The sequence below is a fragment of the Galendromus occidentalis genome, unplaced genomic scaffold (genome assembly GCF_000255335.2).
Source record: "Galendromus occidentalis unplaced genomic scaffold, Mocc_1.1 scf7180000077517, whole genome shotgun sequence".
Classification (NCBI taxonomy): domain Eukaryota; kingdom Metazoa; phylum Arthropoda; class Arachnida; order Mesostigmata; family Phytoseiidae; genus Galendromus; species Galendromus occidentalis.
In genome coordinates, this window is record NW_003805505.1 from 181,728 (window position 1) to 194,311 (window position 12,584).

Here is a 12,584-nt window from a genome sequence, read left to right on the forward strand (position 1 = left end):
ATCAAGGCTCGTAGTTTTGCTCGATAGAATAGTCCCAACAATCCAGAATCAGGTGAATATTAACATCGACAGCTCGTATTTGCGGATGTCATCGCGCTATAGCGAACGAGCCCGCTGCAGAGGAAATCAATTTCTACGAGATTCACCATCATTCAAGACTTGACTCTGTCTAGGCTGGACCACATCGTTCCTGAATGATTCTACGCTGATACTGAGAAATGATCCAAAGATGCCAAGTCACAAACTCAATTATCGACGGTGTTTTGGCGTAATAATCAGACACGGGCTAATTGCGAGGACTTCTAGATCGTCTTTCTCGCCGAATCTGAGAGATTTCGCATTCGGGAACCACTCATTCTGAACAGGATGTACTATCAATAACTTATCCTAATCGTTAACGAGGCAATAAGTTCATGAGACCATCATTCAATCATTCAATAATAACCCAGGATGGGATTTTCTGCTCTCAATATTTACACGCTATCTCCGACAATTCTCACCCTGGTAGCATCAGTTCATGTATGTATATCTGCTCGACGACGGAGGAGCTTAGCCATATAAACATTTGTTGGGCTTTCGAGGGAATCTCAGGCGATCCTTCTGGAACGGTGCCGACAGAGAGATCAAAGAGCCGAATGGGTCTGATGAAGAGAGGACGAGGAGCATGATGATGATGCGAAGAGGGGGGAAGACGAGAAAGGTTCTTACTATAGGAGGTGGGGCTGAGTGACCATCGTCCGATGGAGAGGCATCGAGGGCGGAGTGGAAGGACGGTAGAATCGATACACTCAGTCAGACCAGTTGTAGTTGTAGAGAATTTTCGACGTGAGATGAGGAAGGTTCTAATGGTACAGAGATATTCAAATCTAAGAATTCGACGAGAGGAGATCACCGAGAACGCCATCGTATACCGTACTTCAGGATCCAAAGGGGTAATAGCCATTATTATGACACCACAAAGCTACATAAGTCAGGACAGATGTTGTCGAGACGCTGTTTCTCTTCCGAGTTGATTCTGTTGGCTCCAGTCAAAGTTGGCGCGCCTCAAAAATTTGATCGAGGATCATATGTATTTACAGTTGTGGGCCGCTTCCGCGCAGATCGTTCAGTTTACACAGTCGCTCGCATGCGCATTCTTACGCCTGTCCATTCCTCTATATTCATCCCGACAATTCGGTCTTTGCTTTCCCTGTTTTCGCACATTGCTTTCCTTGTTTTCGCATAGGCACACGTTCTCGACAAACTTATCGGAGCTCATTACGACTGGGCTTGGCTTTTTGATCGTGTTAACATTTGAAGTTGCATCATGTCGACGTATCTCAGGCATCATATTGACGGTAGAACTCAATCGGAGGTCTCACAGGACTGGGGATAATTTCAAGGGAGAGCTTGGGAGAGTCCAAAAACGAGTCGAAGGATCCAAACCATTGAAAACTCATAAAACCAGAGGCAAGCGATTGCCATCGACTGGTTGGGGATGTCAGCTGAGATGGATTGCCCACGAGCTCTATCAGAACGGCGGACACAAATTCGAGGCTATTCACATAAAAAACAGCGATGGCATGGCATCACGGTGGCTGGACGGCGGAGGAAAAACGCAATACTCGAATAGGGATCTCCGATCCCTCAGTATATGATCCTACCGACAAATCAGGGAGAGGGGTTTCTTGGATGCCGGTTCCAACTTCTGCACCGGAGTCGGCAGATTGTCAACACTTGTATCGACAGAAGCTAAACTGAGTCCGGGCATGGCGTCGGAAACGAGAGCGAGATGGTGGCAGCGCTACCGCACTCGTAGTTTTTAAAGAAGGTAGAAGCACCAATAGACGGCGTTGAATAGCATGTATGAAAGGGGGAAGATTATCCGAGAGTATTTATCGATTTTGTTGACGTCTTTGATTCGAGGAATGGCAGTTTTGATCATTGAAGCGTGCCTCTTCAAGCTAGCCAACATCCTGGGCCGTCTTTCGCCGTATTCGGAACGATAGCGTCTTCGGTTCGCGTAGCCGATCGATGGTCTGGAATTGTAGTTTCCCCTGAGACAACAGACAATATATTCAGTGTTAGCGGGGGGAACTGGAGGAGTTCAGGGAAGTATTCGAGGTGATTATTTTTCTTTATTCGAGGAATTCGGAAACACTCGCTCCTGAAGTGTCGCAAAGGATCCTCGATCTCTTTCCGCCGATAAATCGAGAAATCAATCGAATATTAGCTTTCGCTCCAAACGAGAAGAGTGGAGAGCCCCCGAACGTATCGTATGAATCTGGATTCGATCCCCGGGAATTCGAGCCCGAGAACAGTCGTCCCGCATGATTGCGTAAGAGAAATTGTAACTAGAGTTTTCTCAGATTTTGAAGCGTGGATTCTTCCCTATGCGAGTGGAGAGAGTTTCGATTCTGTGCTTCCACTGACCGAGATATTTCGAGTCGGAAAGTTTCGGCCAGGGTCCCCGGAGCATAGAGAGCGTTAGCTTTTGGAGGCAAACAGCATAAAAATTGAGCCCGAGGCAAATCTTTCCTCCAGGGCAGGTGAACCTGTTCGTCCGGCCGGCAGCTCGCTCGCTCGACTGCCTACTCGGCTGTCGGGCTTCATGAGCTCGCTTCGGTGGAAACGTTCGAAAGGCTTCGAGAGCGAAGCAAAGCTATCGTCAATACGTTCCGTGCATTTGACGCTCCTGATCTCTAACATCCATAACCCCTCTCATACCTGTGTGTCATCCGGAAGGATGGCGGATACTTCCCGTCGCCTTCGGCGATGTTGCCGTACGATCGTCTCCGATTACGTATGCACGGTATCGGTGACATACGGATATCGTGGAGCTCGATGATTTCCTCGTTATTCTGAAATGAATGTCGCACTCCAGACATTAGTCCGATCGTGGACGGCTAGTCGATATTAGGGAAGGGAGGCAGAATTAGTTTGGTGGCAAATTGTCGCTCATTGACAGAAAATATTGCGTCGAGGTTCTGGCCATGGACTCTGCCACACAGGCTACAATGCGAGAGCTGGGAAAACGTAGGATAGCGATGCGGGGAAGAGCCCTCCCCACTTCGCCGAGAGTCGTATTTCTCACGTACGTAGGCTGGGATAGCCGAGCCCTAGGCCATCCTTCTATAAGCATTCATGCATGAGAAATCCGACACTTCGCTCTGAGACTGCGAGAGGATCCGCTCCACTATTCTGGCGGAGACGGCGCCCGATCGATAGGAGATTCCATTCGAGCTCGTCATTCCAGAGAAAGCCCAAAATCATTCCTTTCAGACGGTCGGGAAATTTCATCCTCGTTCCGATTCTAAGCATTTTCGTTGCCTATGCAATTACGATAAGGCCTGCAGCTGGTCACCAGCTGCTTAGAGGAATAAGATTTCGTCACAGATGTCGAACTTATGGAAAAACTTCATCTTCTCGACCTGCTCCCTGAGCCCTCCGAACTCTGGTCCAATAGAGCCCCGAGCATTCTCGTTTTCGAAAGAGTATCTCCCTGTGCGCTCCGGACAACGGTAGGCTCCGAATTTCTCTCCCGGCTCTGCGAGGTGCTTTCCTCCAATAAAACGCGGCCGACTATTGTTGACGTCGCCTCTCCGAACGGAGACCGGCTCCGTCCTCAATTCTCGCCGGATTACGAGGAGTGGACTCTGTGGTCAAGCGACCCCTGGGACAAGTTGGGGTCGCTTCTCCATTCAATGCCGGGGACCCCTCCCGAGCGCCGAGAGGAGGACCGAAATAAAAACTTACCGGGTAAACTGCATCCGGAGCGGAGCGCACGTGAGGCGATGGCGGCGACGGAGATTTCTCTTCGCTCTTCTTCCGTTTGGGTTTTTTCTTCGCTCTCGCCCCCCAGTACGTATAGTTGACGGCAGCGTATTCTAACAGAGCGGCGAACACGAACACGAAACACATGACCAAGTAGATGTCGATGGCCTTAACATACGAAATACGCGGTAACGACGATCGTACTCCCGTACTAATTGTCGTCATTGTGAGAACGGTTGTGATACCTGAGAGGCGATCGACGGTGTGTGAGCAAAACATGTCTCAGATCCCGTCGCGATCGACCCGAGAAAGGGGGAATTTTTCAAATATCGATGATAACTATTCCGATGCTTTTGTTCGCACCTAGGGCCACTCGAGCTGAGGTGGCCTCGTGGTTAATCCAAAACGACACCCACGAGAGCATCACGATGAGGATTGATGGCAGATACGTCTGGAAGATGAAGTATCCGATATTTCGCTTGAGCTCGAAGCTCAACGAGAGCCGTTGGTAAGTGCCTGCAGAAGAACGATGAGGTTGTCGCTACCTTAGGCACTTGAAATGAACGATTTCTCTAGTTTCCATCTCAATAGCTTTCCGAGAAGCCTCGAGGGCAGATAAGGAATACACGTTATCGAGAGAGAAAAATTATCCTTCGTAATTATCCTTCGTGATTATTGAATACGCCAGCTGACTCTGGAGGAGCGATGCCGACGCAGCGTCCGTAGAGCGAGTGTCCGAGCCGTAGACGTACCGGTGGCTAAAGATTCTTTCCTGTCCGTGGTCTCGTGTCGCACGATAGAAAACTGAGGCAGTTCCGACGAATCGACGCCCCCAACAGGATTCGGTTGTTTCCAGTACATGACCACCTCGTCCACCGTGTAGCCATCTGTAAAGGAGGCGTGTCAATAAACTTGCTGTATGGAGTCCTTTCTGCTGCGGTGATATTCCCTCTCGAGTGGTATCGATACTCCAGGCTATCATTCTATGGGTATATGCTAATACGGCGAGAAAAAGCGATCACTCCGCCACTAGACGGAGACGACATTGTTGACATGCCATCCTAAGCCCTGATGCTGCTCTCGTCCCTGCCGTACCGCAGCTTTCGTGTTACGTCGTAGACGTCGATTTTGCAACGTTCAGGTGGGAGGCCACAGACTGAACACGGAGCCACAAAAACGATCTTCCGTCGGGATGTATGCGCTATACGCACGCGACGGGAATAGACTCTCGCATTGCTTTTAATTACCATGTCAAGCGTTCATCATGAGCTCCCAGTGGGCTGACTACCGAGGCGAGGGACACGCGGAGAAAATTACAGATCCGACAAGAGAGATTATCCAGATGCGGAGCGCCGCTTACAATGTTGCAACTTGGACCTAGAATGGCGTTCAGGTTCGTCACAGAGGCGCTCCCCTGACGGAATAGAACGACTTCTGGAGGCCCCGTAGCGATGGAGAACTGTTTCAAGTACACGATAATAGGAGTCTCCCTGTTAATCAACGTTAAGGGTGTACTCGCTTAAAACATTCACGAAGTGGGTGTGCCGTTCGAGTCCGGTTGTCGCAAAACCTATGCTCGCGCCTGCTGCCGATATACATATGAAGTCGTCAGACTCGGAAACGGCTGACGACGAATTCTCCCGAATCGATCGAACGCGTGGCAGAATCTGAGCGAGGATCGAGCCTCCCTGGAAGGCTGTCGCAATTCGCTCGTGGAGGGAAAATCCTCAAGGAGAAGGATGATTACATGCTTTTCACTCTCGTTCCATAAACGCTCGGCGAGGAACAGAGCGCGGAATTCACGTCGGATCTCGGGAGAAACCACGAATAATATGATTCTCATTGACACCGACTAAAGGCCGAGGAGCCAGGCAGCACTCTCAGCCGGACCTGGGAAATTCGCGGCCGCTCATCCGTCCGCCCGGTAGGGTAATTTGTTCTTCCGCTCAAGGTGAACTCCCGCGTGCGCTTGCGTGCGTGCCCTTGCCCGCAGAAGAGTGTATGAACGGCTTTTCCGCTTGCAAGTGTCGTGGCCGAGGGCAGGAGGGAGCAGGACGGCTAGACTCGGGATCGGCGAGGGATGGCGGAAGAAAACGGAAGAGAGGATCGGCGACGACGGGCTATGGCGATGATCGTGGCACATTCGCTCCCGAGCACAATTCCCACGTAATGAAAAGAAGCGGCCTACAAGGAACGCTTTGCTGAGATCCGGCGAGGACGTTCCACGAAGCTCTGCACCACACGGTTCCGCCTACAACTTGAGTTATGCAAAACTGAATTTTTCGGGGGAATTATCACGAGTCCAAGTTGAAAAAAATCCCTAGCGAGGCGGATATTGGGGGCTACCCCGGCAGCATACGCGATGTGCAGGTTTCGAATTGCCAGCCGAGCTAATGAATCCGGGAACAATCATTCTCTCATTTCCGGGGACAATATTTTGATAGTTCAGACGTTTCCGATGTTTTTTGCAATCGGATTTATTTCGGAGAGTCTCTGTCTAGCCCTTTCCGCATCGCCCTACCTGACTAGGTTAGGGATTCCCCTAATCGTCTAGGAGTAATAACTCACAGCTCTCAATTTCGACGGTGCAGTTTTGAGCATCGAGGGGATAGTAGTGCAGATCCATCATGCAAGCCAAAGTCGTGGTGAACCTGGAAAAACAGCGGAAAAACTTGATCGAGTGTCCCATGTTCTGACAACGACAAATCGTAGCGATTCCAGAACCGCAACGAAAGCCATGACAACAATTTCTCCGCCGCTAGCCCGCTTTCCCGCATCGGACAATACGATTTATCGATATGGAATTCGTTTCTTTTCAGCTCTCATCGGAGAGCTTCATGGCACGGCTTCGAAACAGCCCCGAGAGCACCGAGGAAAGACGTTCTTGTACTATTTCACTGTATGGAGTTTCCGGATAGATGTTGGACCTGGATGTTCAACGAGGATTTCGGGAGAGCCATCGTCGACTCAGAAAAGGTTCGCGATGAAAGGGAACTCCAGGAAGGAGGGTCTCAAGAGTCCTAGGAAATTTTGAATATATAGTGCCGCGACGATTCCCATCGATTCTCATTGGAACCCTATCGGAAAGAGAGTCCGCGATAGGGGATCAATGAAATTTGCACTCGAAGCATTAGTGCCTCTGCTCCCGTTAGGCGCCGCTTTCGAGGATAAACTAAGCGATGAGCCTTTTTCTGTTCCAGCGGTGCACGGAATCGGAAGCTCTCGGGGCGGCTGAGGGTAAACATCGGAAGTAAGCCAGCCTTTCCGAAGGAAACTCCTCTCCTCCAGTTGGAGGCTGTTCGTTGAATCGCTGAGCTACCGCGGAGTATATTTCGTGCAAAGATAGGAAGACCGGAGGAAACTTTCTGATGGACTGCAGTAATTTCCCGCAAACTATGGACGCACCCCCCGATATCGTCTCCAATTCCAATCGCAGTCGACACTGCTGCCGGAATCAGCGAGCTCTCCTAGCGCGTCAAGGTCAGAGCAGGCTTCGAAAAAATGAAAATTCTCACCTCATGCCGTACGTTATGTGGCCGTCAGATTTTAGCCGCACCATTTTATTCTTCTCTGTCACGTCGTGGAGAAATGAGTTCTTATCGTTGGCGAAAAATGTGTCTGGCACCCAGATCTTCTCCGCAAAGTCGCCCGAAAGCGTCAGCTCCTGACTGTTTTGTTCACTGGAGCTAAAAGCGAGCCGCTCGTCTACCCAATATTGGTTCAGGTACAGTGTAATCGTATAGTCCATGTTTACTTCGGAGATGCTATCAAAACTTGCAATCAGTAAATCCATTCCTATGTATAGCGGTTTACCTGCAAGAATCAACGAAAGTTTTAGCTGACTCGAAGTTACGTTAGACCATTCGTCAGAACGTCGAAGCGAGGAGTAAGGAGAAACCAATGAGCGACTTGAGGACTGTTGGCGGCCAAACACATTGGCGAAACCCTTCATCTAAATGACTGTCTCCGCATTCGCTTCGTGAAATATGACAGCTATTCGTGTGAGTTGGGCCGTGATGGAGGACTTGTTTGAGGATTATTCGTTATGATTGATGCTCGGGCCCGCTGTGGCAGGAAAACAAGGAGAATCACTGCAAATTTTCCCGAGCTCTCGGTCGACGACTTCCGTCGACCGTCCAGGGGGGGAACGACTCGAATTTCTCCTCGTACTTTTGGAGGTTTGACGAGTCCGGAAGCTCCGGGTCACAATCCCTCGGATGGTGTGATCTTCGGAATACTACTCGGCCATCTCTGGGACAGTAATGGCGAAGGAGATTTCCCATGCGTTACCGATCGGTCGTTTCCGGGTTTCGTGATAGGTGTGTGATGAAAGGGCTTTCGAGCTTACCGCCAAAATTCGGTCGCAACCGAATGTCATATCCGTTGAGTATGTTCTTGAGAATATCGGTGATGTTCTCCAACTGCTCCGGGCGTCGGTTGATGTGAGTGCCATCGCTGTAATTGAACGTGGCTTAAGCAAACTGAAAATTCGACGTTCGGAAGCTTGAGCCGAAAATCCACTCCATGCAAAGCCATCAGAGCTTCTAGCTCACTGTCGAGCGATCTACGAGAATCAGAAATGACTGAGGAACGACTCCGAACATCAGAGGCTGCAGAGGCCGGAAGGGCGGTCGAAAGATGGACTAAGATCTGTTGAACTATTATCATAGACGAGTACGAGTCGATGGATAAAATATGAATATCCCGTCAGAAAGGGACGGAAACCGTTCTGACGTAGTTAGAATGGCTGCTCGCGGGTCGAATGCGGATTTTTCTGATCCAGAGAGACTTTTTTTGTCACCATGAACAATTAGCCGTTAAAATTTAGAAAATGCTTCCTTAATGGGGGAAGCCGAAATTTTGGACGCGCTCCGATCGGGAAAGCATCTCGCTGTGTGCGCACACAAGCGACAAGCTTGCTGAGCATAGAAAAAATTCGAGAAGCTCTGCGATCGTATATCCCCGTGGAAAGCTGTCAGAGAACTTGTCTCCTTCGCTCCTTTGTGCCCTCTTGTGTCGCATCGGGAGAATGATGGTGATTCGCTCCGCTTGGCTCAAGCATTCGACCGGTGATCAAACGAAAATCAAGAAGCTCGCGGGGTGCGCATATCGATTCTTGATCGGACGTGTCGCAGTCTCCCACTATCCCCGAGATCCGAAGCGAGGAATTCCCTTTAACCCCATATCTTTTAGGAAGCTCGCGGTGGCCTTCGACTCCACGGCCGGGACTCAGGGACGGGGCGATAGCTTTAGGTCTCCCTGTTAGGAAGAAGTGATGTTTCGATTCCTTTCCGAGGGAACTTACTTCGTCGGTATTTTCGGATTGATATACACTCTGGTTTCTCTGGAAACATTCGATCGATACTTAAATCGTACCTCTTGGAATTCATCGTAAATTCAGGACTACAAGTCTGCTCTGTTCTGCGGGGATCCTCTCCATCGGACAACGAATCAGAAAACAATTCCTTAGTGATCTCCGGTCATCAAGATGAAAATGGATCCCCACGCACCGAGCTAGTAAGCATTTTGATGTTCCATAATTAGAGGTGAAGCGTTCCGTGGCGACGCCAGCCTCTTTGTGGGAACTCATCGATCAACCATAGATGCCTCCGCTCCCGTTCGTGGGATCCACGGCAGCGTGGGGGGACCCATGGAAAGACTTGTGTCGAGCACCGCGTCGCCGTCCACAAGGGAAATCGTCCAACTCGCAGCAACTTCTACCGGAAGGCTGTGCGAATGTCCGCGCTCCGGTGAGGGACTGGAACGCCTTCTCGCACTCCCGCTCCAAGCGTCCGGGAACCTTGCTCCGTTGCCTCGATCCCAATCATGTTCTGGCTCGGATCTCGATTTCTTGACCTTCATCTGGATCTACACGGTTGGCATCTCGACCTTCCGCGTCACGTACTGTAGCGCTTTCCGAGGACAGCTCCCTCAGACTCCAAACACAGCCGCTCGCAACAAGTCTTCTCTCGCTAGGTACCGATTATTATAGGTTCTTCCCAGTCCCAAAAATTCGATAATGGCACAGCGTCGGAAGGGGAACGAGAGCGAATACTTGTACCCTCCAGAAGGGAACATTATTTCGATCGAACGACGCCCACCAACATTGTTGCATCTGGAGTCAAGCCGTGCTTTCGTGGATTCGGCGGCGCTTGCGCCTTGGCCTGCAGACGGTTTGTCTACAAATTGTTCTCCCCTCCCGCTATTCCTCGTTCCGGGTAAACGAACGAACAGACGAGCGCGGGCGAGCAATCTATCTTTACGATAATGCAGATTCTCACGCGAAGCTTGTCGAGCTCCGGAAAAAAGGCAATGCCTGCGAGCTCAGATTGTTGAAGTTGCACTTGCATCGTTGACGTATTGAAAGCTAAGAGTGCAACTCTGGTCCATCTGATGGTCTATCCATCCGGAGGTCAAATCGAACATTGGCGAGGCGATCATCGAGAAGGCCCAAAGGAGAAAAATCCCATTCCCTTCTTTCGCAACGAACGAGGGAGCGATTCAACCGAAGGGACTAGCGTGTCGGAGGTTATTCGAAGGAGGCCTATCTAGAAACAAGAAAAGAAGAAAACCGAGTAACTTTTTTCTGATTGATGCTCCGGTAGGGGTGGGCGTTCCCAGGTGTCATGCGTTGTATGTCATGGGACCCTTACAGACAACTGAAGGCCTGACCATGGAAACGTTGCAGTGGTCCCGCGGAACCATGCTAATACGCGACAAGAACAATATCTCGCGACCTTGGCACGAATGATAATCACATCGAAGGCGCGCGAGGGATCGATCCTTGTGGAATGGAGTGGAACTATAATACATATAAACTAGTAGAATCAATCGTATATATAAGCGATTTTTTTTCAAGGATCAACTCCTTCATTTCGCGATCTGTCCAGTGAAAATCAGGGAGACGACGGCGACATGGAAAATGAGCGGGTTTCTAGTCCCGGAAGACATCGCCTGATCGAGATCCCCGTCTGAAGTGACTCAGACTCCGAACCTTTCTTACGGTCCTCCAGTGTCCCGGCAGTATTGTAGGCTGGGACGTGACTTTCATTTGATGGCAGCGGAGAGTTCTCCGGCTGCCGAGCCACAGCCCGCAAAGAATTGTGATTATGGCGCACAGGAAAGCCCGGAGTGACTGATGAGAATTTCGCTCCGGGACCGCCATTCCCCCTAAAATATCGATTCCATATTCGTGATTCGACGAACGCATAGAGGAAAATCCCCCATCCCCCCTCCTCGTGGTGTCTAGCATGGAACGACGGGGAAAGACTCTCACGCGGTGAGGAACTCCTCGTAGAGTTCCTCCGGGCTCGGACCATTTCGAGAATGTTTCGCTCGAGTTTGACGCCTCAGATACTTCGGGCTTGGCGGTATCGAGATCGTTCAGTTTCTACCCGTGCGGGACAGCAGATCTATGGGAATGCCAAGGTGGGGGCTCCACGATCTCGAGCATCGGGATGCTGTGCGAATATTTATCGATCCGCGACTAAATGCAGTGGATCGAGAATTCGGAGCTTGATACAGAGACAAGGTTCCCGGATACCTATTGGGAGAAGAGCCGAAGCGATTTTCTCCAGCCATACTACCTACATTCTCAATGATTCGGGAATTCCGCCAGAACTCTCGTGTTTCCCCTGACCTGACTTTTTTCGACCGGCAACAAATCGGAAAAATTGTCCCGACCAACGTTGCCACATCAGAAACTCCGCAAGTCAAAGGGTGGAAAAGCGAGGAATGACACCTGCAGTCACCGGAGCTGAGTAGGACTTGGATTCTAATGACTGCGTGTTCTCATACAGAAAAACACTCTGCGCCTTCCAAGAGCCCCAAACGACGGCGCGTAATGAATCTGAAACGATTCAAGGAACTTTCCAAAACCATTACTGCGACCGACCACACTTCTGCAGCAACAGATCCGTGCCCGATTCTGAACACCGCGCTCAATTGAACTCCTGACGTTCGTTTTCCCGAGAACGGGAGCAGCGAATCGCTCTCCATCTGTTTGAACATGGAGAACACGGGGGAACAAAAACACCGATGTCGACTCCAACGCAAGCGAACCAATGGTCCACGTCGAAGTTCCGAGTTCTATTTATGGTTTGATCCAAATGCAAAACTTTTCAGCGATCACAGTTTGCAGACGACTCTCGCGTGTTGCATCGAGAGGCGGAACGGTGCGATTCTAGACTCAACTGGATGCGGGAGGACTCTAGGTAGAGGCTAATGGAGCACTCGTCGTCGCTTCATCAACGGTTCGATCGTTCCTTAGTCGTCCATCTGCTCGCTGGCTTCCCTTCCATCCATCCATCCATGGGCCGATTCATCCAACTTACCCAAAGTGTGGAAATAACACAAGGCAACACAGGGCATAACATGCGACAGTTCTCCAAAGGACTATGGGTCGCCGCTGACGGAACGACTCCATAGCCTCGGGCGCCTTTAGAAACGGGGGCGTTTTCTTTTTAACAACTGTCAGAACGCCATGTTCCAAACGAACAACAAACACTTCCTACAAGAACAACATCCCACCAGGCTGAGACGATCGCTTGCACTCCGCAGGGCCAGGACCGACTTCGAGAGGGAGGGCAATGCCAGCAAGGGCTGCAAGAGAGCCCTGCGCGCACATACATAAGGCAAACATTTTCGACACGGCCCGTCCGCCAGGCGGCGCCACCTACATCGGCTCGAACGCTCGGTGCTGCCCTAGTGGGACAAACTGACCATTGGGAAAGCTTCGGAAGAGCCAGCGCGCGGGACGCTTCGACCAATTTGCTTCCACATACGCTCTGACTGCAGTCAGAGCTTGTGACGGCATTAGTTCTAACGCACCC

General features: G+C 50.6%; 1 protein-coding gene across 1 annotated transcript; it reads right to left on the reverse strand.

The window, feature by feature from the left end:
- Positions 1-1,801: 1,801 nt before the first annotated feature.
- LOC100905206 (gamma-aminobutyric acid receptor subunit beta-like) lies at positions 1,802-12,286 on the reverse strand. The gene is made up of 9 exons (XM_003747363.1): positions 12,087-12,286; positions 8,102-8,208; positions 7,269-7,566; positions 6,322-6,404; positions 4,506-4,640; positions 4,117-4,269; positions 3,736-3,998; positions 2,707-2,840; positions 1,802-2,036 (listed from the first exon to the last, which is right to left on the reverse strand). The coding sequence occupies exons 1-9, from the start codon at positions 12,176-12,178 to the stop codon at positions 1,802-1,804; spliced, it is 1,500 nt and encodes a 499-aa protein (XP_003747411.1). The 5' UTR covers positions 12,179-12,286.
- Between the last annotated feature and the right edge of the window lie 298 nt (positions 12,287-12,584).

Coding starts and splice junctions, on each gene's coding strand:
- LOC100905206 (XM_003747363.1), bottom strand. CDS start 12,178: ATGGAGTCGTTCCGTCAGCGGCGACCCATAGTCCTTTGGAGAACTGTC. Junction 8,209..12,086: donor GTGTTATTTCCACACTTTGG/GTAAGTTGGATG, acceptor GTTCAATTACAG/CGATGGCACTCACATCAACC. Junction 2,841..3,735: donor CTCCGGATGCAGTTTACCCG/GTAAGTTTTTAT, acceptor CATTCATTTCAG/AATAACGAGGAAATCATCGA.